A 27,947-nucleotide genomic window follows, 5' to 3' on the forward strand; every position below is an offset into this window, starting at 1 on the left:
TTCCATAGTAGTTAACAAAGCAATGAACTGCTCTTCATACCCGTCACAATTAATCCCCACAAATGTTGGATCTCTTTCACCTTATGTATGACCCAATCTGAAGCTTGATATGGAAAACAGTAGTTCAATGGGATAGGATTTCCCATCTTGTTACTCTGAAAGTTCTGAAAATCTTCCCCCACAGAGAACTCCTCCAAACCCATATATTCACATGCCTCAGGTTGAAATAATTCATCCTCCACAGAGTGCATGAGGTCATCGGACTCCTCATCTCCTTCCTCCAACTCAAAACCCTCAAAGGGGTTGACAGACGTTGCCGTTGGAGCCTAGCCCAGGCCACCCAAAGTTATCGGCGAAATTTGGGCCTCCCTCGGCGAAGATTTATGTGATTCGAACTCCACCAACGCCCTTTGCGCACAGTACGCCGGCAATGCCTCGTCGGCGACCTCCTCTACCACCGTCGACAGTGTCTGTGCCACCGCCGCCGTTGGTAGGCTCTTCGGTACGAAAAAGAGGCTGGACAGCGAGTCGGCAGACCCCGGGCTGGGGTTCACGCTACTGGGCCGAGTTTCTTGCCACTGGGCTGGATCTCCCATGGCCTTAGAACCAGACCCATGCCCACAAGATTGGGCCTTGGGTTGAAACAACCCAGGCCCTTCCAAAACGAACGAGCAGCCCAGTTGCGTTGGCTCTCCAATGGCCTGAGAATCAGGGGTTGAGGCGGCCTAGGCCCTTCCAGATCGAATGAGCAGCCCTGTTGGGCTGGATTTCCACTGGCCTGAGACACAGACACCTGTCCACCAGATTGAGCCCTAGGTTGAGATGGCCCAGCCCCTTCTGAGTCCCTCTGAGCCTTGGGTCGAGCAGGCCCACTGAACTTACGCCAAACGGCCCGTCCATTTTCCTTTCTGTTCTGTTGGGCCCCTTTCTTACTAGGCTCAGCCCTCGTATACATCCTTGACCCTCCCGCTCCATCAACCCAAACTTTTTTCCTTTTTAACACGCCCATATCACCACTTTCCTTAAACAGCCCCACAAACTCCACGATCTCAACCGTGCTATTTTCTGCAGAAACCATAGCTGGCCTTGCATCTCCATCAGTAATCTTCGTACCTCCCACGCCTCCTGATATGCCGCAGATTTCCTGCCATGGGGATGGTTCGACGCAGCATACTCTTGACGCCACCTCCCTTGTCCCTTGTCAGAAGCTATCGCATCTCCATTCAGTGTTCTCACTTCTTGTGGCACCGATGACGTAAGAACCTCCTTATACGACTGTGACTGGTGTCTCACTGTCCCCTTCCCGTGATTCAACTGACCCCCACCAGTCCAAACTCCCGCGTTTTTGACCTCCTTTCCCCTTTATAACAGTACCTCCCTCAATTTCCTCCAACCCCAACCATTTTCTTCTTATGGAATGCACAGGACATTCCTCCTTCCCCTTGGTTATACTCAGAAACTTCAAGGTATCTCCCTCTACGATTTGCGTAACGTTGTGCTGTAAGACTGCAGTAACCTTCTCTAGTTGTGGAACAACGTTGTGATTTTTTCTTTTCTACTTTGTGTTTGTGGGCTACGATTTTTGTAAGGGATGATGATAATGTACTGAATCTGTTTTAGTCTTTTTCCTGCTTCTAGAGTGTAGTAGGTATTTCCTTTGTATACTTCTTGTGTACTTGGGCTGTGCCTATTCTCGGTAATAAAATCTCTTATTAATTATAAAAAAAAATTTTCTTTTGTGTATGTAATATCTTGGGTGCCTTATTACATGTAGTTAAAAAATTATCTTCCTCTCCTTTATGTTTGTTTTCCGCATTGAATTCCTCAACTCGACTTATTTATGACCTACAATATTTTAACTTGTGTTGATATCTTAATGCTCATCTCATTCTGGTTTACTCATAAAAAAAATATATCCTACAATATTTTGAAATTTATTGTCATCTTTCGTTTGTATATGAATGTTATAGTTAAAATTGAATGTTTTTTAAAAGACGGCCCATGCATTGTTTTATTGGACATATTTTTTGTTTTCATTTAGATATAATATTTCAGGGGCTCACCATCATCGCATTCAATGATGGACATCTTAATGCCAAGACGTTACGGGAAGCTCTTAGCCTCGGTCCAACATTTGTAGTAATGAAGTTCTTTGAGAGTAACTTTCTCTTGCTGCCTAAAATGTCATCAATGCTTTTTTTTTTTTACTTTGTTCTCTTGGTTATTGCGGTGTTCAACTGTTGTACCAAACTAGTGTATATTATTTCTATTTATTTCACCGTAAAGATTCTTTTTGTCACTGAAGTTGTTATTGGTTAATTTAGGTGTTTTGGATATTATCATGATGTATGGGGCATACTCTACAACACGGCGCGTGGCCATTTCTAGAATCTTTCTCCGCTTTCTTTGGTTTAGTATTGCTTCAGTCTTCATATGTTTCCTTTATGTGTAAGTTCCATCATTGTTGAATGTTTCTTCCTAAACTACATCCTGGTTTGTGGTTTAGTTTGTCAATTTGTCTCTTTGTTGTTTAATCATTGGGAACACTTCTGATTCCTTGTCTGTTCATACAGGAAAGCTCTTGAGGAAGAGAGTAAACAAAGCACAGATTCAGTTATATTCAGACTTTATCTGATTGTAATTGGCATATATGCTGGTCTCCAGTTTTTCATTAGCTTCCTTATGCGAATACCTTTGTGCCACAAAATAACAAATCAATGTGATCGCTGGCCTTTAATACACTTTGTGAAGTGGATGCGCCAGGTTCTAGTCATCATTTTATTCTCTCTTGAAGCCTGGATTTTGGGATTTCTGTAATTTATTCAATTTCCTTGTGTTGTTTTGATGATTTATTGGTTTTGTTTGTTCGTGTGCTGTGATCATTATTTATCAAAGGAACGGTATTATGTTGGACGCGGCATGTATGAGAAGACCACTGATTTTGTCAAGTAATCTTTAATTTCCCTCTTCACCATGTATCCAGTGACACATGTTGAAAATTTTCTTTCTTCTCCTTGTACTGCTATTTTTTCTGTCACTTTCTTATTGTCCGTTGAAAAACAAAATCTAATATTACATTTTAAGTTCGAAAGCACCAAAGAATCAAGAGAAATTCTAGTCTATTCTTGGACGTTAGAAATTTATCTAGTATTCTGATAACGTTGCAGGTATATGCTCTTTTGGCTTCTTGTTTTGAGTGGAAAATTTTTGTTTGCCTACTTTCTCCAGGTTAGCAACATCCAACATGATTTCTTGCGTAAAAAGTTGATTTTTTGATTGTGTGAGTTGTTTATATTGTTGTTTGTTGCAGATCCAGCCGTTGGTGAAACCAACCAGGGAAATAGTAACCATGAGCCCTATTAACTATTCTTGGCATGATTTAGTATCTAAAAGTAAGCCCCTCCTGATGAATTTTAAGATCTATAGATTGTGCGTGTGAGCTTTATATAGAGACGTATATATTATAAACTAATGGAAAATAGACTTTTATTTACTTGTTTGTGGTTGTTTCATATGTGGAATGGAAGAAGAATATTTTCTGACTTCTCATTGAATTGTTCAAGTCCTTTTGCCCCCTTTCATCAGGGACTTTTGTTAGTAATATATGGCTTCTGTATTCTCTCTATCCACCTGCTCCTTTCTCACTTTCTGTTGTTTGAATGACTAAATAATATTCGTTCGTATATAGTGGACTGTCTATCATTTCATATGAGTAAAAAAAATTTATCTAAATGTTGAATAACCCTGTTGCACATAATATTTTTTTTCCAATTGAAATTGTTGAAATTGTTTCCAATTTCTTTGAACTCTATGCGGTGAGTTGTGTGATGTGTCACTTTATTTTTTTTGATTGGTAAAGAAAATTCTATTGAGCATAAAACAGACAAAGGCCCAAGTATATGGTACATATGCAGAGTGTCGCCTATGCATGCTAATTTAGCGATACAAGGAACTCATGAAAAGACATGCCACTAAAATCAATTACAATCAACCAATTGAGTAAAGTATTGAAAAATAAACTTTTAAGCTCATCCATTGACCGTTCTTGATCTTCAAAGCTTGTTGCATTCCACTCCCTCCAAATACACTGCCATAGACAAATTGGGATCATCTTCAACACTTTTGCAATTTGAGGGTTGCCCCGCCTAGAAGCTAGGAGGTCGATTACCCTTTTCGGCATCCACCCAAGCTAATCCCATCCGAGCAAAGAAGTCATGCCATGAGGTTGTAGCAATCTCACATTGAAGTAATAGATAATTTACGGACTCTTCACTCTTTTTGCACATATAACACCAATCTTTCTGTAGGTTGTCTATTGTGAGGATCTTCTCCAAGGAAGCCATGCATACAAGAAACATTGCCTTCAGGGGTGCTTTTGTATTCCAAATACTCTTTCATGGGAATGTATTTGTATTATGAGTGGTCATGGCTTTATAGTAGGAGTAGACTGTGAACTTCCCTTTCTTAGAAGGGCGCCAAGAGATCATTTCTTCAGCTCCCTCCTATGATACGGGTAGAGTACACTAGATCTTTGAATTCTGAAAATGCGTCAACTATGCTCGATTTGGATTGAGAGTAAGGGTAGGTTAGGGAAGTGAGAAGTGTTAAGAAGAGTTGTGAATAGTAGTGAAAAAGTAATAATAGAATATTGAATGGTAGTGAAAAATAATGAATAGTAGTAAAAAGTAGATGAAAAGTAATAATAAAGTAATGAATAGTAGTGAAGTATTCTGAGAATATCTGAGGTACTCTTAGTACCCAAACGTAGCTCTCAGCCCATCTCATCTCATCTTATCTCATCATTACAACTTTCACAAATTTTTACACAAAATACAATAAATAATTCAACATTTTCAAATCCCAAAACAATAATAATATTAAAAAATAATATTCTAACAATATTTTATTCAATTTTCAACTTTCATCTCAACTCACTATCCAAATCTAACCTTAATCTTGTGCAGCTTTGAAGAATGTAATGCTTCATTGGGGAGTTTTTGCTAAGCCATAGGAATAAGAGGTCTGCAATTGAGGCTTCTTTCTTTCTTGCAATGCCATAGAAATGGATAAGCTTCCTTGAGTGCCCTATCGCCACACAATACATCATGTCGAATTTGATTTTGGACCCATCACCCACCTCAAAAGGGATATTTCTTGCATATGTATCCCATCCTCTTCTTATGTGTTCCCATAGTCCCACCCCATATGGCTCACTTATCTCATTTGAACACCATTCTCCCCATGGTTCACCATACATTGATTCTATGATGGCATTCCATAATGTTTCCCGTTCATTGTGGTATCTCCATAGCCATTTGCCAAGAAAAGCTTTGTTAAAAGATTGCAAGTTCTGAATACCCAATCCTCCTTCCTGGATAGGGGAGCACAATGTGGCGCATTTTACCAAATGGAATTTAAACTCATCGTTCATCCCCCCACAAAAAATTCCGTTGAAGTTTCCCCATGCAGTGAGCCACCTTGGTGGGAAGCGGAAGAAAGTAGGTTGGCAAGTTGGAAATGGTACATCGTATTCCAACTATCTAGTTTACGCTCCATTTTTTCTAGTATATCATCCCAAATAGATTTCGATTTGAACGGAGCACCCAAAAGAAGGCCCAAATATTTCATTGATAGGCTAGATATCTTCTGATTACTTCTGATTTAGCCATGCTCTCCACATTCGGAACGTCCTCCACTAAGACTACTTCTGATTTAGCCAAGTTTGCCTTCAACCCCAAAAAAGCTTCAAAGCATAAAGGGAGTGCCCTCAAAGCTTGAATTTGATAATGGCTGGTGCTGAAGCAATTTTTGATTGGGTCTTAACTGTGTCACTTTAAGAATACACTTGAGCTAATTTTTAAGTTTGCCAGGAAAAAAAAAGAAAGAACTCATTTAAGTGAACAAATTAGGATCTTTCTGTTAGTTCTCCTCAGCAATGCTTCTGGCTCTTTAAGCTGCTTTCTTTTGTTGCAGATAACCATAATGCATTGGCAGTTGCTAGCTTGTGGGCTCCAATAGTTGCGGTAAGTTTCCTGTTATTCATATATTTTGCACCTACAATGTTCGTTTGATTCAAATTTTAGTTCTTTTGACCGAAGCAATCTAATCTACCTATGTGGTGCGTGTTTTGAGATTATTTTTCTTTCCCCTCCGTTTTCTTCATATTATTCCTTTCTTTTTTTTTATGGAACAATTTGGTCCAGGAACTCTTCCATCAAGTGTATGTATCATCTGGTTAATGGTTGGGCATGCATAGCTATATTAATTGCCTTCTTCAAGTGTTCTATAGGCAAGGTGCTTTAGGATACATGTTAGATGATATATTATTTTGTTTAATCGGGCGCTCCTTGGCAAATGGCTGTGGCGATATATCAAGGAACCAAAAGCCTTATGGAAAATTGTGATTGAGAATAAATATGGTGGTTTAGGGGAGGGTTGGTGTACTAGAGAAGTAAAAGGGGCACATGGAATGGGGCTATGGAAGCATATTAGAAAAGGGTGGGAGGTCTTTCATCAACATACTAGGTTCCAGTTGGGTATAGGATCCAGGATTAGATTTTGGAAGGATGTTCGGTGTGGCAACACTGCTCTCCAAGATTTGTTTCCTATACTTTTCCTAATAGCAAGTGCAAAAGATGTCACAGTGGCGGAAGTTATTTTCAGAAGCTATTATCGTGGTTATTATCATTTTTTATTTCTTTTGTGGCAGTATTTTTTATTTGTTTGTACTCTCTTTCTGTCTCATTTGTTTTTGATCCTTTATATTTCAGATCTATCTCTTAGATATCTATGTGTTCTACACCCTTATATCTGATTCTTACTAGTTACTATAGATAATCTGAGAAAGAGGAGGATAATCATTGCAGACTGGTGTTGTATGTGTAAAAGAGGGGGTGAGTCGGTGAACCATTTACTTGTACATTGTGATGTAGCCAGAACTCTCTGGAATGAGGTGTTTAAAAGGATGGAACTAGCATGGGTTATACTGGAATCCGTAGTGGATATGTTGGCGTGTTGGACCTCTATTCGAGGTGTGTATCAGATCAAAGTGATTTGAAAGATGATCCCTATCTGTGTTGTGGTGCTTGTGGCAGGAGAGAAATGAGAGGACATTTGATGACAAAGAGAGATCTATGGAGGAGCTAAAAGTTTTCTTTTTCAGAACGCTTTGTACTTGGGCCATTGCGGTGGACTTTAATGGCATGGACCTTCATGATTTCTTACTTTCTAATGTGCCTATGTAGATAGGACATACTTACTTTATAATTGGCAGTTGTTGCCCATCCTTGGATTAATAATACTTATTTTACTTATAAAAAAAAAAAAAGATAATACATTATATATATACCCCCAGATTAAGTATAGGAGGTCGCAAATGGATACTGCATTACATGGGAAGGAGAAATTCTTGTCCTTTATAATGATTCCAAAGGACTCTAATTGTAACATTAATTAGTCCTTTTGGAGTATAGCCTATATATGGCTTGAGATTTTCTTGGGTCATTACAAAGGGAATCAGAGATATTCCGCATCAGAAGTGTGTGACTTTACTCATGCTGCCTATAGTCGAATGGCCTGATGAGGATCTCAGGGATTTAAAAGGGGAGGATTGTAATATCTCCTATTAAATATGGGAGGTGGTGAATGAGATCACACATTGCTTGAGAAAGAGAAATTATTACCCTTTATAATTCCAAGGGCTCCAATTGTAAAATTGACTAGTCATTTTGGAGTATAAGCCTAAATATAGCTTTTGCTAAAAGCGTAATGTAAATATTGTAAAACATTTTTTTTCCAGAATTTATATAATTTTGAGATGTCTCTTTGCTTACTGGTTTTTTGTAAAAGCATTTAGTTCATTAGATCTTTAAAGGTATAATTTACAAAATTAAATATTTCAATATTCTTTAAAATCAACTAACTCCAACATTTTTCTTGGAAAATGCAAAGTTACTACCTCCAATCAATTATTGGAGCTGATTATCACTATGAGGTAAGAGCACACTCATAATGATGTGAACCTCTCAAATATGTATAAAATGCTCAATTGGAGATTTTTTATTTTCAGAAGCTATTCTCGTGGTTATTATCATTTTTTATTTCTTTTGTGGCAGTATTTTTTAATTGTTTGTACTCTCTTTCTGTCTCATTTGTTTCTGATCCTTTATATTTCAGATCTATCTCTTAGATATCTATGTGTTCTACACCCTTATATCTGCTGTTTGGGGATTCTTGCTTGGTGCTAGAGACCGTCTTGGTGAGGTATGTTATATTTTACTGTGTGATGCACATTAAGGCCTCGTTTGTTTTCAGAAAACATCTCATCTCATCTCATCTCATCTAATCATTACAACTTTCCCAACTTCCAATACAAAATAAAATAAACAATTCAACCTTTTCAAATCTCAAAACAAAAATAATATTAAAAAATATATTTTAACAATACTTTATTCAACTTTTTAACTTTAATTTCATCTCATATCTGAAAACAAACGAGCCCTAAAACTAAATCAATAATGGTTTTTTTTCACATGTGCACATGTTATATTTCTCCTCTGGATTCACCCTTTGATGTCATGCTTGAGATGAAGTCTAATCATACTTCTGTTTACTTTACCCACCTTGACAAAGGAAGAGAAAAGGAAGCGCGATGAGATATTTGATGAGACGGAAACATAGAATCAAAGTTTTGAATAAAATGTACACAAAATATAATGTTTTTTGAGTCCTGAACTGAAACGTTTGTTCATCCATTGTCCATGACTGGTAAGGGAAAAAAATCTGAAATAAACCCACCCATCCACACCCACAAAAGAAAGAGGAGGAAAAAAAGTTATTTTACTTTGATTTTCACCCCAAATGATTAGCACTTTTGGTATCCACTTTCATTCTTTCCTTGTATTGATTTATTTATTTGGCATGATCCTCAGATTAGGTCATTGGAAGCCCTTCACAAACTTTTTGAGCAGTTTCCTGGAGCTTTTATGGACACTCTTCACATTCCTCTTTTCAACAGGTTAAGTTTTTGCCTGTTGTTGGCTGACCAAAATTCGTTTGTCTGTGCTTTTGTGTTTTTGTTTAGTTTTGCATCTGAATGCAGTGTCTTTTGCAGGACTTCCGGTTCTTCATCCAAACAGGTGAGCTATCCCTTAAAAGATCAGCTAAAACGAAGAAAATAGTTTTTTTTTTTTTTTTTTTTAATGAAGATAGGGGGAAAACACATGAATTTAAGGTTTAGCATATTTAGTCTTTTCGGGGGTTCATTTTTCAAAGTTCCTTGTTAACTTAAATTGCAAATTAGAAATATTTTTGATGCATATGATTATTTTATGTAGTTTGTGCCTTTGATCATTGTAGTGGTCGAAGTTGTTGTAGAATGAAGTGGGTGGTGGGTTGTCAAGCTCCGTTCATTTAATTTTTATCTCAGCATGAGTTGAGTTGAACTTTATCACTAATTTATCACTAATTTTCATTTTATTTTCGGGAATAGCTCATTTATTTTTTGAACAAGTTCACAAGCTACTTAATTTTGATAAAGTAGATTGATATATATATATATATATTATTTTTCACAACTTTTTCTACAAGTTTTGACAACCAAAATAAGATTTTCGTAAATATTTTTAATAGTTTATGCATACAAACATCAATGATTAAATTCATAAGGATTCAAGCATGGATTGTATTAGGAACATGACCTCTCATGTTGTTAAATACTTCTCATTGTAATTTAAAATTAACACTGCCAAAAAAGTGCTCAAGTGGTAAAGGCCTTGGTCTTGGTGGTATACTCCCTCCAAGGTCCAAGGTTTAAATCCCACTGGGTGCAAACAATCTCTAGGGGCCATTGGATTGGGAGATTTTTCCCCTTGAATTACCAAAGGTGCACTTGTAGGAAACTCCATGCTGAGGGCCTGTGCACCCCCGACATTAGTCAGGATGCTGTTCCCAGACACCGAGTGCCAATAAAAAAATAATAAATGAGGAATTATTTGAGTTTAAATGATCTTGAATAGGTTGGATTGTGTTTTATACGAGTTGATCGTTTAATAATCAATCATGTTTTTGCGTTCACCAACATCTCATTTAATAAATGAATTGAATCGAAGTTGAGTTTAGCCAAGGCTACAATCCATCTCAACTCATCTCAGCTCATCTCAAGTCATCTTCGAATCCAAACATCTTAATCCTGAGCAGTTTCGTTTGTTTACAGCCCTTGGTGTCTTTGGTCTTCATGAAGCTGAGGATATTATATTGGAATGTTGAGGGCCGAATTTGGGAGACGAGGGCCTTAGGAAGTGGAACTTGCTCACAAAATGGAAGGTTTACTTTATTTGTCTTCAGAAAGCTAAACTAAAGCATGGGACCGGCAATGCTATTTGCAGTTTGTGGGACAGGTATATTGGTGTTGTTTGGAATCTTGAGGGGCCTCCAAAGGGATTTTGATGATGCAGGATAGAAATGTGGTGGAAAAGGATTATGTGTGGGGAATTTATGGTGCCTTTTTGGTTTAGAAATGTGGATGATTCTCTTACATCAACGTTTGTGGGAGTTATAGCCTTAACTTGAGTTGCGATTAAAGGTTAGTTTGGGATGAGCTAGGGGCTGTGAGTAGTTGGTGGGATTTTCGAATTTTGTACTTGAGTCTAATAGCAGGGGCAGCTTTACATGGTCTAACAACTAGGATACACTCTCTTGGTTCAGAGATGATAGATTTGTTATCACCTCTTAATCGGAAACCCTGTTTCCTGAAGTGGCCCTACGAGGATTGCATAGACTTTGCTTCAATATCCGTACTAAAATTCAGGACTATGTGCTGTTGAAATCTGAAGGCTTTGTGCATAGGCGAAAGAATGGTGAATTTCTGGTGCCTTTAGGGTTTGCAAAGTTTTGTCTTGGAATGCGAGTCTAGTGCTTTGAAAGTAGACCTAAAGGTTTGAAACAGAGGTGTGTTTGACCATGTGGGGTAAAGGAAAAAACTTCTTTGGATGAGCTGAGTACCTTTGATGCTGTAGAATAGGAGAGGGCATTAGACGATGAGGAGATTGTGATGGAAGGGTTTATCTGCCAGTGAGCTTGGAATGTATCCTCTTATGTTTTTTGGTGACTAGAATTCAAGGGTGTTGCAGTTACTTGTTAAAAAAAAAAAAGATCAAGGGTGTTGCAGCTGAGGGTGGGTTTGTTGGGGTGTCCATTATATATCAGATATGAGGTGGGTGATGGATCCAAGACAAACTTTTGACATGATGTGTGGGGTGGAGATCAGCCTCTCTATGGAGACTTTTCAGATATATACTGCATTATTAGGGCTAAGGATGCATGGGTGGCAAACCATTTCTAGCTTTCAAATGGATCTCCTCATTGAGAAGTAGACTTAATTTGGGTAGCACGAGATTGGGGGATAAAATATTTTTAATTCATTCTATGCTCGGTTGTAGTATGCTTGGTTGAGACATGTGGAAGACAAAATGCACTGGGCCACGTTCAAGCAAGGGGTTGTTCAAAGTCAACTGGTTTTATCATACGCTGATCCCTTATGAGAGTAATAGCTTTGCATGACGTCCATTTGGCGGCCCCCCCCCCCGCGAGAGCAGCTTTATTTGTTTGGACAGCTGCACTAGGGAGGATTCTTACCTTGGAGAACCCATGAAGGAGACATGTTGTGTTAATGGAGTGGTGTTGCAGTAGGAGGGATGAGAAACTATGGATCACCTGTACTCCATTGTGAGATAGCTAGTACTATAATTTGTTTTATTCTGTTTTGGGTTTGACTGGCTGATGCTTAGATGGGTGTTAAAGTTATTAGCGTGTTGAAAATGAAGATTCGAGAGTGGTCACAATGAACTCTTGTGGAGATTTACTCTGGTTTATGTAATGTAGTCATATGGTAGGAAGGAAACAATTGGAACTTAAGGCAGGGCAAAGATAATGGAGGACCTTAAAGCTTTCTTTTTTGATGCTCTTTACTGTTGGATGGCTGCTCATGTTTCTCTAGCTTAACTCATCACTGGCATCATCAAGGGCTCCTAGAGGCCCAGAAAGAATTCCTCTTCCCTATAGCCTTTATTTACTGTTCCACCACCTCCACACATACCCCTCTCTCTCTCTCTTTCAGCATGGAAAAATTGCAGGAGGTTTCCCAAGAAAATCCTTCTTGAAATAGGGTGTTTCTAGTTCCCAGGGTTTGCTTGGTCAAGCGGGGGATATTAAACAATTGACATATTTTCAGTTTGGTTGGGGGCATATACTGCTAGGTACATCAAATAGGCACAATTATCAAATGCTGTGTGTAAAGAGACAGTGAGAGAGAGAGAGAGAGAGAGATGGGTTAGGCTGAAAATAAAGCTGGTCTTAGCCTTCTGGTTGCGTTTGGGTAGTGAGGTATTATCAGGTATTCTGTGAATAATAGTGAAAAAGTAATGAAAAAGTAATGATAGAATATTGAATAGTAGTGAAAAGTAATAATAAAATCATGAATAGTTGTGTGAGGTATTCCGAGAATACCTGAGCTACTCTCAGTACCCAAACTGCAGTTTCCGGAGTTTTCTTGATCTCTTTATCTTCTCTAGTTAGGTGTATCTATTGTATATTGCATGTGTTCTTGGATAGTGTTTTTTTATCATTATTTTTCCCTTTATCTTATAAAAAAGAAGAAAAAAAGATCTGGAAATTGATATTTAATTTCTATACTGGCATTTTCTTTACAAGTTGATTACAAGAGTTAACAATGTGATGTGTCTTTGCACGCCTTAATTTGAGCTCAAGTATCAAAAAGTTTGTGGAAATAGTTCTTGGAAAACTAAAAGTGCTGTTTTTGTTTTTTTATTTTTCCTGAAGGATGTAGAGAAGAAGAAGAAGGTTGATGCTGCTCGATTTGCTCCTTTCTGGAATGAGATCATAAAAAGTTTGAGGGATGAAGATTATATTACTGACTTGTGAGTACCAAGATATTCTCAATTCGTTATCATCACTTTGATAGCTCTCATTTTTAATGCCGTTTATTCACATAATTTAGAGCACAGCAGATTTTTGCTCTTCTTCTTGATATGTTTACAAGCCTTATTTTCCTTATTTTTTTTCTTCTCATCTCTCTTTTTCTCTTTTGGGCAGGGAAATGGAGCTGCTGCTTATGCCAAAAAATTCTGGAATTATTTCCTTGGTTCAGTGGCCCCTTTTTCTTCTTTCTAGCAAGGTCATTCAGTTTCTTAAAAAACTACCCTCTGCTTCTGGTTTTTGGTTAATTTTCCAAATCTTTTTTAATTATGGATCTGCAGTTGTATTTAACCTTTAATGCATTAATTAATCAATTCATATTCAATGTGATTATGTAGATATTTCTGGCCAAGGATATTGCTTTAGAGAATAGAGATTCACACGATGATCTCTGGGACAGGATCTCAAGGGATGACTATATGAAGTATGCTGTTCAGGAGTGCTACCATTTGATTAGGCTTATCCTGACCGAATTATTGGATGATGAAGGACGGATGTGGTTAGTTTCATTAAAAATGCTCCATAGCCTTCCCGTCTGACTGTTTCTTTCATTATATGAATAATGAATGAACATAGCTTTATTTTGTAGTTATCTCCTATTGTTTCAGGGTTGAAAGGATATATGAAGATATTCATGCAAGTATTGTGAAGAAGACTATTCAGGTTGACTTTGCACTCAGTAAGCTGCCGCTTGTTATTTCTCGAGTCACTGCACTGATGGGAATTCTGGTATGTATTAGGGATATCTTCCTCTTGCTTTAATTGATACAAATTCCTATTGGTGAATGTTTTTTAACTTGACAGATATCCACTATATCTTTTCTTTCCATTGCTGGGGTGGTTGTCCCTCTGACACTTGCACTAATCCTATGATAATGTTTTTATAAAAAGAAAATAGAAAATTTGATATGGGTCATAGTGCTTTTGTGTTAATAACTAGGAAGCAATAAATAAAGATATGCGATATATACATTTCTTGAAAGTCTAGGATACAATGTGTCTTAAACTAACTAAGAAGCTATCAGTTTTATAGAGAGGGTAAATCGGAGAGTAGAAAAAGTCGAAAAGTATTTCACTGTAACTTGGTAGTAACCTTGTAGGATTTGTCCGACACAAATACATCTGGCTAGTACAGAATATACGTGCTGCCACAATTTCAATTCAAAATAGGGGTTTTTATCTGTTCAGTGTTTATATTGATTGTTTTCATATGCAGTTGCTTAAGGGCTAGTTTGGGTGGTGGAGTAGTACTCCACTACTATTCATTATTTTATTATTACTTTTCATTAATTTTTCACTACTATTAACAGAATATCTGAGATCACCTCACTACCCAAATGCAACCTTATGAAATCAATGAGAATATCTTCTAATCGGTGCTTCCGTTAAAGCCTTAAAAACAGCCTCAAATGAATGGTTGCCACGTCGTCATCCCATGGTACTTTCACTGAACTGCATAACACATGACCCTTCACTTCCCAAATGCTCATGACCTTGCCCAAAAACATCTTCAAAACTGAGTTTCTGTTCCAAGAATTCCCAAGACCCTCGATTTCTTCTCGACCAAGTTCTGTCACCCACCAAGTTCCCTCCCCGCAATCCTTGCCGCAGTTTCTACACAAAAAGATTCTTGTGTGTTTTGTTTTGTGGTTTCCTAATTAATTTCAATGGAGAAAAGAAAGTATTTTTAGCATTTTCTATTTGGAGACTGGGCTACGAAAGCAACCAGACCTCTTCGATGGTGAATGCTCATGGTATTTTGCGAGGAGGGTGACTTTTAGAGGTTTAAATTTGCAGATTCTCATATGGGGTTAGATTTGTAAAAGGCTGATTTTGTTTTTTTTTTTAGAGGAAATTATAGAAAGTTGGGAATTGGTGACGAAATTGTTGTTTGCATTTTTCTTGTGAAAATCTATCGGTTAAAATTCATTTTTTTTCCTTCCGTTTTAATATGATAGAAGTGCCAGTCTCGAGCACTTTGAAGCTTCTCCGACGGCGGTTGAAGGAGTATTTTTTCTTAGATTTCTCGAGCACTTTCTTTTCTCCAAATGGATGGTGGCTGTGGCGACAGAAACTTGTTGGGTTTTGGAACTTTGTGTGGCGACGCCGTTGTTCGGTTGTGGCGGCGACGGAACTGATGTAACTGATTAACCACCTTGCATGTAACTGATTAACCACCTTGCATGGTATTGGAAAAAGAGACAAGAGATAAGAAGTTGGTAGGTAGATTGGAAAGAGTACTTTTTAAATGTAACTCTACCACCTTTGGAAAGAGAGAACTGTGCCCACCTATCATGTTGAGGAATAAGATATATTTGGATAGTGATTATGTTTGTAATGCAATAATGAGGTGATTCACCTGTGTATGGTTCTTACAACTAGATATGATTTTCTTGTTATTTGGATGTTTTTTCAAGTAGCTGTATTAGGAGTTTGTGGCAGTATTAATATGGGATTCTGCCTTATTTTTGACATTTTACAGAAAGAGGTTAAAACACCAGAGCTGGAAAAAGGTGCTGTTAAGGCTATTCAAGATCTCTATGATGTTATCCGACATGATTTCCTTTCTATTAATTTGAGGTCTGTTAAATTTGCTAATGTATGCTTTTGTGCCAGAATATTTATTTTTCTTTTCCCTTGAAAATATAATGTTTTGCATATATCTATTATAGGGAGCACTACGAAACCTGGAATATATTGTCAAAAGCAAGGACTGAAGGTCGTCTTTTTACAAAGTTGAAGTGGCCCGAAGGTGCTGAGCTGGTATGTTCGGGAAGATCTATATTCATTTTTCTTTCAATTATCTCTTTTAAGACATGTTTAATTCCACTTCTGGATGAGATTGAGTAAGTTTAGAAGATGTGCAGAGAGCACAAGTCAAAAGATTGTATTCATTGTTGACTATGAAAGATTCGGCTTCAACTATTCCCAAAAATCTTGAGGCCGGGCGTAGGCTGGAATTCTTCACTAATTCCCTTTTTATGGATATGCCTGTAGCCAAACCAGTGCGTGAGATGTTGTCGTTCAGGTTGTGCCTTTTATTCATTGATCTCTTTTACTCTTGGATGCATTGATACTTTTGCTTGACAAATCTTACACCCTCATCTTTATGCATGTGTATATGCAGTGTGTTCACTCCATATTATTCTGAGACTGTACTTTATAGTATGTCTGAACTCCAGATGAAAAATGAAGATGGTATATCGATTTTATTTTACCTTCAAAAAATATATCCAGGTACTTCCTTTTTTATTCTGCTTAATTTTTGTTTTATTCGATTCCCCTGTTATTGGATTATTGTTGTTGTACTAATAAAATGCTACCTTGTTCTTTTTTTCTAATATTTTTTTTCTGAATGTTATTTTTTCTTCTTTTCGGATCCTGGTTTGTGTAAATTTTGGAGAATTAGACTTTAGTTATTTGTTAAACTGATAAAAAAGTTAAATTATAGCTGTTCACTCATAATGAATGTATTTTGACTCAATATGGTACAGTATATTTTAGCATATTGCATGTGCTGGACAGTGCTATACTTTTATCTCTGGTTTTGTTTTAATTGTGATAATTATTTTGCTGTGCTTGTGTCTCATTAGAATGCCTGGTATACTTTTACCACTTGATGTTCCATATTTTTTAGAGGTAAAAGTAAAATTTTATTTATGAGGCATCGCCCGAGTACACTAGTAGTATGCAATAGCGGTGAAAACCGACGTCGTCGGTGCGGTTTTGGTCCAAAACCGATGCCGCACCAACTGTATTTTGAGATGTTCAGAACCGGCTGATTGGGGGGAAAAACCGGCAGCCTCAGTGTCGGCATGAGTTGGTGCGGTTTTTTGGTTTGCCGTTGATGTCGCTGTGGAGGAGGGGAGCGGCGGGCTGTGTGTTGGTGGCACCGATTCTGAAAGAAGAAGATGAGGGAAGAAAAATGAGGGGAGGGGAGGGGGTTTATTAAGCCTAGGTCGAAACGATGCCATTTCGCCTAATTTTTATTATAAAAGTGAGAACTGAAACAAATGGTGTCGTTTTATATACCTATAATATGTAATATATATATATATATATAAAATCAGCCGGTTTGACGGTTTTATATTGTTTCAAACCTGAACCAAACCGGCCGGCGTCCATTTTGAGTTATTTCTACCACCGGTCGACCGGTTCTACGCTGGTTTTGCCTGGTTCCATACTCCAGTAGCAGGTTCACTTCGGTGACAGCTGGTTTCCTCGGTTTTTGTACAGCCCTAGTATACAATGAACATGCTTAATTACATTAGTAAGAGTTACAAGCAAATCTTGAAGGTTGTCCGCATTACAAATAATGGCTGAAGCCCAAGAAAGAAGTGTATTGTAGAAAAATCGTTTCAGCTCATCCACAGAATGCTCCATATCTTCAAAACACCTCTTGTTTCGCTCTAGCCACAAGCACCACATAATGTAGTGAGGGATGATTATTCTCCACACAACATCGATGTGGGCATTTCCCTCGATACTTATCCAACAGCATATAATATCCCTAACTCTTCCAGGCATGATCCATGCCATCCCTATCCTATTAAAGACCTCATTCCATAAACACCGGGCCACTTCACAATGTAATAACAAATGATAAACTGATTCCGCATCACTCTTGCACATATAGCACCAACCTGAAATAATGAGATTACATTTTCTCAGATTATCTGAGGTGAGAATTCGCCCAAGAGGTGCAGTCCAAACAAAGAAAACAATCTTGGAAGGTACCTTGCACTTCCAGATAGCCTTCCAAGGATACCTATGATTATTGGAAAATCCCAAGAGAGCCTTATAGAAAGAGCGCACCGAGAATTTTTTTTTTATTTCCACTCGGATTCCACAACAACCTATCCCTCATCTCATTGCCAATCGACATATCATATCACGAATCAAAGAAACTAGAAACATGTCCAACTCCCAATCTTGAGCTGTTCTCAAAAGTCCCACATTCCAATGGACAGCACCATAGGAGCGTACCATTAAATCAGCCACAATAGCCTCTTTATCACAAGTAATTTGGTAAAGCATAGGAAACACCTGCTTAAGAGCCGTGTCACCGCACCACACATCGTGCCAAAAGTAAACATTGTTGCCTCACCCAATTGCAAATCTGAAAAATTGAGAAAATTGGCCCCATCCGGCTCTTATATTTTTCCACAATCCCACGCCATGTGCCCTCTAACTTCGTTAGAGCACCAATGCCCCCGAATGCTCCCATACTTAGTCTCTATCACTTCTCTCCATAAGCCCTCTCCTTCTCTATGATACCTCCACAACCATTACCCCAAAAGTGTGTTGTTGAAGACCCTTACATTACGCACCCCCAGTCTCTATCACTTCTCTCCATAAGCCCTCTCCTTCTCTATGATACCTCCACAACCATTACCCCAAAAGTGCTTTGTTGAAGACCCTTACATTACGCACCCTCAGCCCACCACATCTTATTGGTGAGCAAACTTTATCCCAACCCACAAGATGGAACTTAGTTTCATCCCCCATTCCTCCCCAAAGAAAATTATAGAAAGTTTTCTCAATATGAGAAGCCACACTTGTGGGTATCAGAAATAAGGATAGAAAATAAGTAGGGAGATTAGATAAAGTGCTCTTAATGAGAGTCAATCTACCACCCTTGGACAGATATATCCATTTCCACCCAGCCAATCTTCTGTCAATTTTTTCTACCATACCATCCCAAATAGATTGTCTTGAACGCAGCCCCCAATGGAAGACCGAGGTAGTTTAAAGTCAGCGAAGCAATCTTACAGCCCAAGATAGTTGCCAAGCCCTGAATATTGTTCACACCACCCACATGAACCATTTCAAACTTCGAGAGATTTACCTTCAGGCCTGAAACTGCTTCAAAACAAAGTAATACAACCCTTAGGTACTGCATATGATCACTGTCCGACTTAGAAAATAGCAACGTGTCATAAGCAAATAATAAGTGAGATATAGTGATCCCTCCCACCGAGAATCCAGCAATAAAGCCTCTATTAACAACCGCACTCAATATGCGACTCAATGCATCCATAAAAACAACAAACAACAAAGGAAGTGGGGATCTCCTTTTCTTAATCCCCTAGAGCTGTTAAAGAATCCTTCCGGTGCTCCATTCACCAAAACTGAATAGCAAACCGTTGTTATACGATGCCTAATCCATGAAATCCATCTCTCCCCGAAGCCACATCTTCCAAGTAGATGACACAATATCCCATATTATGTGGTCATAGGGCTTCTCCATGTCCAGCTTACACGCAAGTCCGGGTGTACCCTCCTTGAACCTACAATCTAGGCATTCGTTGGAATCAACATCGAATCCAAGATTTGTCTCCCCTTCACAAATGCGTTTTGGGGTTTTGATATAATACTACTCAAAACCTTACTCATGCGATTGGCAAGAACCTTTGAAATAATCTTATGCACTCTATTAATGAGACTAATAGGCCGAAAATCTTTCACTTCCACTGTCCCAACTTTCTTAGGGATAAGAGCAATGAAAGACGCATTAATGCTTTTTTCAAATTTATGAAAAGTGTATCACTCCTAAAAAACCTGCATAATATCCTCCCCCACCACATTCCAACACTCATGATAAAAGGCCATTGAAAACCCATCCGGCCTCGGGGCTTTATCTTTGGCCATCCCACAAAGCACCCGAAGAACCTCCTCTGCTTCAAAAGGTCTCTCCAACCACATAGAGTTTACTTGATCAATATTCTCAAATGGCATAATATCCAATTTGGGTCTCCACGGGGATTTTTCAGCAAGTAAATCTTCATAATAACAATATGGTTCTTAATAGCGTCATGATTAGAGTATACTTGTCCCTCAACCTAAAGCATCTCGATAGCATTATTCCTATAGTGAGAATTAGCCAACCGGTGGAAAAATTTCGTACAACAGCCCCCTTCCTTTAACCAAAGGGCTCTTCACTTGTGTCACCACAAAATTTCTAACATTAATAACACCTTCTCGCACTCCGTAGTGGTAGCTAGTTTCCTGCATGAGTCTTCTTCGGAAAGAGGAGCGCTCACCTCCCTTTCCTCCAATTCCTTTATATCCTCCATAAGAGACCTTTTTTTACTATTAATGCGTCCAAAGACTTTAGCATTCCACCTCTTCAAATCCTACTTCAGGGCTTTCAATATCCCAGCCAAGATAAAGCTGGCTGAGCCCTCAAGAGTACGAGTTCCACAACGACCTCATTTTCTCCACAAAACCCTAAACTTTTAGCTACATATTTTCAAACATAAAAGTATCGTTTACCCTCGTGAATGCCTCCACAATCGAGTACAATGGGGAAATGGTTTGAGCAAACTCTATCCATTCTCTTCTATAACACTATAGAGAGTAATGTGCCTCCCATGAAGGAAACACTAAAAATCTGTCCAAATAGGACCACGCCCGATTATTAGTCCAAGTTTGCACACCACTAACAAGTGGTAAGTCCACCAGATCCATATCAAAGATAAATTTAGAAAACTCATTCATTGCTTGGCTATTCCGGACTTCTCTTGATCCTTCACTAGGAAATCTAGTGACATTAAAGATTTCCTAGTGAATGCACCATGGTAAGTTCCACTAGCTGCCCAAACTCGGTAACTCCTCCCATAAGACCTTCCTATGTGTGTCCATGTTTGGGCCATACACACCAACAAAAGCCCCCCTCCACATTTCTAAATGAACACTCTAGCTTGTAATTTCCAACACACCTCAATAGACTCAACCACCCTAGAATCCCACATAATAAGTATGCTGCCGGATCCTCCCATCGAGGCAAGAAACACCCATCTCACAAATGGACAGCCCCAAATGCTAGTGACGAGGCTACGATCCATGAATTCCAACTTCCATTGACGTAAGAGATTCTTCACCCGCGAATGCTTGTTGGGATCATTAAGACTCCTAATTTTTCAAGAGAGAATTCTTCACCCACTTTTGGATTGACTGTCGGCTACTTCTCGATCACCCTCTGAGCCATCGTCGATGGGTTGAGTGGTCCCAGTGGGTTGAGTGACTCCTGACCCGTGGTCCTTAACACCTCAACTACGTCATCATCGTCTCGTATATCCTTCATTGCCGTTGAAGAGCTCCTCTGCACCACCGTCGTCTTTTTGCTGCTCCAATGGGTGTCTAGTAGGTCAGATGGATACCCCAGCTCCTTCTTCAGCAAGGTTGGCTGATTCCCGTTGGCAGAAGTCCCCGCCTCTCCACCCACCCTTACCTTCCACACGAGTATGGTTTTGGCACTAACTTTTTCCTTATTTTATACCCCCTTCACTTGGCCCGTTGAGTTTGGGTCTGTCCCGGCCTTCTGATGCCTTTAGTTTGGACTTTGCCTCACTCCACCCACGTTAACTTAGTTTGGACCCAGGTTTATTTGCTTAGAGCCTGGCCCATCCTCATTTCCCATGCCCCTTTCATTGCCCAAGCCCATCTTATTCGACCCATTATGCCCCTTCTCAACACATCGTATTAGAACTTCCACCTTCTCTTGTAAATCCGACAACTACGTTTTCATTACTAGCAAGGTACTGTGTATGTCTTCCACTACCAGTCCCACGAAAAGCCTGTCACCTCCATCTTTCCATTGTGCACTTGCTTCCCTAGAGGTAAGTGGAGCCTTTCCACCCCTGTCGGTATAATTTGTTGCACCAAAACCATGATTCAGGGCCTTCTGCTGCACCAGAGCCTCTCTATACGACTGACTTCTAGTTGGTTCACCTCCAGCATTCACCTCCGCATTACAATTCCTCTGCTGTGAAATTCTTTCCCATTCTTTATGACGGCCTCCACAATGCCTCTGCCATTCTCCTCCAAAGCTTATCTCCCAACTCTTTAGGTATGAAGATGAAGCTTCGTCGGCCACCACCGCAGTACTTCACCGGGGCCATGTAATAGCCTCGAGCATTTGAACACATTTGGGCAATGAAGCTGCTGGAACCCTCCCTTGTTGTTGTATAAAATTCCTTCTTTTCACCCTTTTGGCAATCCTCTAATGTTTTTGCAAACCACTGCATTGTGGGGATTCCTAAAGTCATCTCTTAACCAAAAACTTTCCTTTCTTTGATAGTGCATACGCTTTGGATTAGCCCTGTTTGGATTGAGAGATTAAATGAGATGAGTTGAGATGGTTTATGAATAGTAGTAAAATTTGTGAGTTAAAATTTGTGAATTGTAGTGAGATGAGTTGAGATGATCTCAAGTTACCTCTCAATCCAAATCGGCTCTAAATGTTTCAGAAAGCCGATAGTAAATGCACTTAAAACTGCTCAAACTCCCTACATGATGTTCCATATCTTGCCCATAATTCGATACTTCACCTCCTTAGCGTACAAGTGCCCGATACAGGGTTGTTAGAAACAAAACTAGCACATATATGTAAGTTAAGAAGAGATAGAATGAGAAAAGACAGGAAAAAAAATGTTTGACAGGAAGTTATCCTAATTATTTGTGGTAAATTATGGCCAATACTAGGTATATAAGCAGTGATTTCAAATCCTGAGGTTAAGTGTACTTTGGCAGCTTTACGTAAGGCATAGTTTGGTTTTTTGGGGGTGGTAGTGCGAAAGTTGATGGATGAGTCACCATTACGGCCACTCTACAAACCCATACATGAGATTTTCATCTCATACGACTCCTCATTCAATTCTTTTGAAGTCGTTGGATCATTTTCCTCGTTTGAGAATCTCCTCTCTTCTTCCACTTTGCCCTGAAGAGTAACTGACACTAATTTAGTCACATTTTCATACATTTGGAATCTAGATGACCACTCGAAAAATACTTATTTTATTGACATAAGCTTGGGATGACCACTCGAAAAAGAACTTTCAAACAAGCATGAAACATATGCTTGTGTATCCATCCATATAAAGAAGTTGATCCATATATATGTCAAAATATTATGTCGAATGGCCTTTGAGTAATCTGTATATTATATATGAACTTTACAAGAGAGCTATACATGTAAAGAAACTAATTGCCGAGTGATTCTAGCAGTCTAGCCTTATATGGAAACTATATATTCTGTCAATATGCTAACTGTACAAGCCTACGTAAATTAAGTAAAGGTGAAATAAGGAAAGAAGAATAGAAGGAAAGAAGATTAATTATGGAGAGCTTAGCAAAGCTGTCCACTGACAGCCCCCCTCAAATTGATGTGGGTTGATCAACAAGCATCAATTTGCTACTTAAGAAGCAATGTCGATGGCGAGTGAGAGTTTTGGTGAAGATATCAACAAGTTGTAGTTCAGTGGAAACATGTGGAAGAGTGATAACACGAGCTTCAAATGCTTCACGGATAGAGTGACAGTCAACTTTAATATGCTTCATGCGCTCATGATAGATAGGATTGACCGTGATCTGAATAGCACTCGTATTATCAGCATGTAGAGGTGTAGGATCAGTCTCAGAAAAATCTAGCTCAACAAGCAAACTTCGAAGCCAAATAATTTCGGAACAAGCAAGAGACATCGCCTGGTGCTCAGATTCTGTAGATGACGTAGAGTGTCTTGCTTCTTACTCTTCTAGGAGATCAATGCATCACCTAAGAATACACACCAACCAGTGATAGAGCGACATGTATCAGCACAACCGGCCCAATCAGTGTTGCAATAAGTAGTAAGTCGAGGAGAATTGCTTGCAAGAAAGAATAAGCCATGGGCATAAGTGCCCTGAACATAGCGTATGATTTTACAGACAGCAGCCAAATGAAGATGACAAGGGGTCTGAAGAAGCTAGCTGACTTGCTATACTGCAAAATAAATGTCCTCCTCTTTGCGAAGCTTGACATTCAATTCCATGGGAGTATCAACAGAGGTCGCCTCCTGTAGGCTAGTTGTAGCCACCAAGTCACTAGTTTACTTATGTTGATTTGAGTGAAATACCATATGGACTATGATGCACCTCAAGATCAAGAAAATATGTGAGAGACCCAAGATCTTTCATATGAAATGACTCAAAGATGAATCTTGAGCTGGCCAAGTAAAACAAAATTGGAACTAGTAATCACAATATCATCAACATAAACCAAAAGAACAACAATACCCATGTCTGATTTCCAAAGAAACCTGGAAGTGTCATACTTGCTCTGCTTGAATGAGAATAATAAAGTAGTTCGAAATTTATCAAATCAGGCCATCGGAACTTGTTTGAGACCATAAAGGGAGCGACAAAGCTTACACACATGCGAAGTCGAAGAAGAAAACAATCCCGATGGTGGCTTCATATAAATACTCTTTAAGATCCTCGTGAAGAAAAACATTCTTGACATCCATCCGATGTAGTAACCAATCATTGGAAGCAGCAAAAGCTAGAATCGTACGGACAATAGTCATCTTAGCCACTGGAGCAAACGTCTCTTCATAATTGACACCATATTCCTGATTATTCCCAAGTGCAACAAGCCGAGTTTTGTAACGATCCAAACTTCCATCAGATCAAACCTTGACGGAGTAAACCCATTCGCAACCCAGAGGAACAATGGTGGGAGGACAAGGCTCAATGTCCCAGGTGTGGTTAGCCTCTAGAGTGGCAATTTCTTCTTGCATAGCTTGTTGCCAACAGTCATGCTTGACAACTTGTGAGTAGGATGTGTGAATATCAAAATTGAACAATGCAGCACTAAGAGCTGAAATAGAATTTCTAGACAGAAACCCATACCTATCCGGGGGTACCGACACTCGAGGAAAGCGACGTACCAAAGGTGCTGGAGGTATTGTAACTGACTGAATCTGAAGTGTGGTAGGATCAAATATCGGAGGAGCCACCAGAAGAGACTGTGGGCGAGGACGTCTCGTATACACAATGCCTGGTTTAAAGCGAGAGCTAACAGAAGGAGAATTTGAGCACTGCTTCTTAAAGTAGGGGAGGACCACAGTAGAAGGGGAGGATAAAGAAGACACAAGAAAGAAATGTTGATTTTCAAAGAAAATAACATTCCGAGAAATAAGGGTACGATGTAACGTAGGATTATAGTAGACAAAGCCCATTTGACACATTATATCTCAAAAGCTCACATCGAATAGCTTGATCAGATAATTTATGTCGCTCATGAGGAGATAAATGAACAAACCATACACAACCAAAGGTACGGAGATTATCATAACTAGGCTGCTTAGCAAACAAGCGAAAATAGGGAGACTCCATATGTAGAACTTGGGAAGGTAAATGATTAATCAAGTGAGTAGCAGTTTTCATAGCCTCGACCCAGAACATGGATGGAACAGAGGATTCTAACAAGAGAGTACGTAGCACGTCCAGAAGATGACTATTTTTGTGTTCGGCTACTCCATTTTGTTGTGTAGTAGCTGGACATGAACGTTGATGAATGATACCTTTAGAAGCCAAGGAGTCCTGAAACTCATTAGACAAATATTCACCACCGGAATCGGTGCGTAATATTTTGATAGAAGTAGAAAATTGATTTTGAACATGCGCTAAAAAAATAGTGAAAGTACAAAAAATCTCGTATTTAGAGTGAAGAAAATACACCCAAGTAAATCTACCATGATCATCAATGAAAGTTGCATAATATTTAAATTTTTCATGTGAACTAACCGGGGAATGTCCCCAAACATCACTATGGATAAGATCAAAACAGTTAGAAGCTCGACTAGCATGCAAAGGAAGGGGGAGAGTTTTGCTTTTACGAAGCTTGCAAGAAGCACACTCAAGGGAGGAAGAACAACGTTCTTTATTACCAAGTAAACCAAAGTTCAATACACGAGATAAGATCTAAGTATTGGAATGGCCTAAACGACGATGCCACACCATACTAAGATCTGAAACATTATTACAAGCAAAGGAAAAACTAGGAGAAACTGAAGAAAATGCTGGAACAGGCAAAAATAGTGGAAACAAGCGCCCCACTTTAGGTCCTTTCGCGATTAGCTTCCTTGTTACCTGGTCCTGCACAATACAACCATAACTAGAAAAATTAATAACACAATTGTTATCAACTAACTAACCAACAGAAATAAGGTTCGTGGAAAGTTGAGGAGCAAGAAACACATTAGTTAACTTAGAGGAGACATCGTCGACAGCAGCGATCGGCAAGGAACTTCCATTGGCAGTTTGAATAAGAGATTTTCCAGTGTAGGGCCGAACATGATACATAGCTGTGGGATTATTTGTCATGTGATTAGAGGGCCCCGAGTCCACATACCAGAGTAGAGTGATTACCTTGGAACCCCATTGCAGATAATGCCGAAATCAACATCTGTTGCACCATTTTGTGTGTGCAGTAATTCGCTGTAGGAGGTGCAGTAACAGAGGAATCACTTGGAGAAGAGCCATTTGCTACGGATGGTGCTGCTGGAGGTGCAATATCAAAAGTTTGAAATGCTTGAGCCTAACGATTATGTAGGCTTATACGACATACTTTGATAATGGGACCCTTCTTCTTGCAATAAGAGCAGTATTTCTTGGGACAATTAGTAGCAATATGCCCAAATTCCTTGCAGCAAAAACACTGCAAGTTGGTAGAATGCATAGGCGGTCCTCTCGTTGAGTAGCATAAGCCACAGGGGCTAACCCTGAACTACCATGAGACTGCTCAAGAGTAACCTAAGTACTAAGACAATGTTCTTCACGAAGTAACTCACCAAAACAAATATCAAGAGAAGGAACAGGAGAGCGATTTAGCAAAGAGGAGCAAACAGATTCATATTTAGGGTGGAGTTTCATAAGAAACTGATCACGACGACTAGTCTTATGAAGATTCTGAATAATGGGAAGAGAGGCTAGAGGAACATTCGCGGTAACCAAATCAGAATATTCATTTAAAAGAGTTAGGAACGCAAAATAATAGTCTTGTATGGAATGATTGTCATGTTGAAACGTGGCAATCACATGCTCTAACTGAAAACGACGGGCACTGTTATCTTGATGATATACTTTCTTTAAGTAAGTCCACATAGATTGAGCGGTGCGATGAGGCCGCAAGTTGGTGACAATATGTGGCTCAACTGAGCCAAGAAGCCAAGACATAATCCGAGCATCAAGCACAGCCCATGAACGAGAAGAAGCTGAATCCTTGGATTTATCAAGATTGGGAGCACAATCCGTGCCATTAATATGACCCCAAAGATCTTTTCCCTTGAGGAAACGTTCAAATTGAAAGCCCATGTAGAATAATTTTTACCTGTAAACTTGGCACACAGGTGCGGAGTCCATCGTAAATAAAGGAGAAACCGAGACAGATGGGAAAAAAAACAAACTGTACCAAAAGACAAACAGTGCCAGAAAATCGAGAAGTCCAAAAAATCAACACAGTTGCAAAGAAAAAAACAAATTGAAAGCTACTTGCAATGAATAAATTTGTGAGCCAAGAAAACTACAGAGGGACGTCACACAACACCTCCAATACCTTCAGACTACTGTTCCAAGAATCACAAGGACAGAGAGTCGCCAGAAACGACAACAGAAGGCTGGTCCAACAGCTACTCAGTCACAGAGTTACCGAAAAATCAAGTGAAGGCTGCGCCAACAGCCATCGAGCCTCAGAGATACCGAAAACCACTGAACCCAGAGGGGACCAGACCCACGACAGCCACAGAAATACCGGAAATACCGAAAAAAGGTTGGGTGCACCACTGGTCAACACAGACCTGACTGAAAGGCACAAGAGACACCTCCGAAACCGAGAAGAGAAAAAAAAAATTCGAGGGAAAAAAAAAAATAGCAACCTGCTCTTGATACCATGTCAAAATATTATGTGAATGGCCGAATCAAATGGCCTTTGAGTGATCTGTATATTATATATGAACTTTACAAGAGAGCTATACATGGAAAGAAACTAATTGCTGAGTGATTCTAGCAGTCTAGCCTTATATGGAAACTATATATTCTGTCAATATGCTGACTGTACAAGCCTACGTGAATTAAGTAAAGGTGAAATAAGGAAAGAAGAATAGAAGGAAAGAAGATATAATCCTCCGTCAGTT

The 27,947-nt window shown here is 39.1% G+C and overlaps 1 protein-coding gene across 3 annotated transcripts in view; it reads left to right on the forward strand.

Moving 5' to 3' along the window:
* The window catches only part of LOC109001689 (callose synthase 9), a 90,047-nt gene that overhangs the window by 42,855 nt on the left and 19,245 nt on the right, over window positions 1–27,947 (forward strand). For all 3 annotated transcript variants that reach the window (XR_004798301.1, XM_018979071.2, XM_018979072.2), the window contains 18 exons: window positions 2,056–2,158; window positions 2,325–2,448; window positions 2,574–2,763; window positions 2,896–2,948; window positions 3,168–3,228; window positions 3,311–3,392; window positions 5,974–6,023; window positions 8,176–8,262; window positions 8,931–9,016; window positions 9,113–9,137; window positions 12,838–12,935; window positions 13,111–13,192; window positions 13,332–13,492; window positions 13,602–13,722; window positions 15,476–15,573; window positions 15,666–15,756; window positions 15,861–16,021; window positions 16,121–16,230. Coding sequence is in view for 2 of the 3 variants with exons in the window: in XM_018979071.2 (XP_018834616.1) it covers window positions 2,056–2,158; window positions 2,325–2,448; window positions 2,574–2,763; window positions 2,896–2,948; window positions 3,168–3,228; window positions 3,311–3,392; window positions 5,974–6,023; window positions 8,176–8,262; window positions 8,931–9,016; window positions 9,113–9,137; window positions 12,838–12,935; window positions 13,111–13,192; window positions 13,332–13,492; window positions 13,602–13,722; window positions 15,476–15,573; window positions 15,666–15,756; window positions 15,861–16,021; window positions 16,121–16,230 (1,783 nt within the window). In the remaining variant the exon portion in view is untranslated. The remainder of the gene's footprint in view (window positions 1–2,055; window positions 2,159–2,324; window positions 2,449–2,573; window positions 2,764–2,895; window positions 2,949–3,167; window positions 3,229–3,310; window positions 3,393–5,973; window positions 6,024–8,175; window positions 8,263–8,930; window positions 9,017–9,112; window positions 9,138–12,837; window positions 12,936–13,110; window positions 13,193–13,331; window positions 13,493–13,601; window positions 13,723–15,475; window positions 15,574–15,665; window positions 15,757–15,860; window positions 16,022–16,120; window positions 16,231–27,947) is intronic.

This window comes from Juglans regia, chromosome 14, assembly GCF_001411555.2.
Source record: "Juglans regia cultivar Chandler chromosome 14, Walnut 2.0, whole genome shotgun sequence".
Taxonomy (NCBI): domain Eukaryota; kingdom Viridiplantae; phylum Streptophyta; class Magnoliopsida; order Fagales; family Juglandaceae; genus Juglans; species Juglans regia.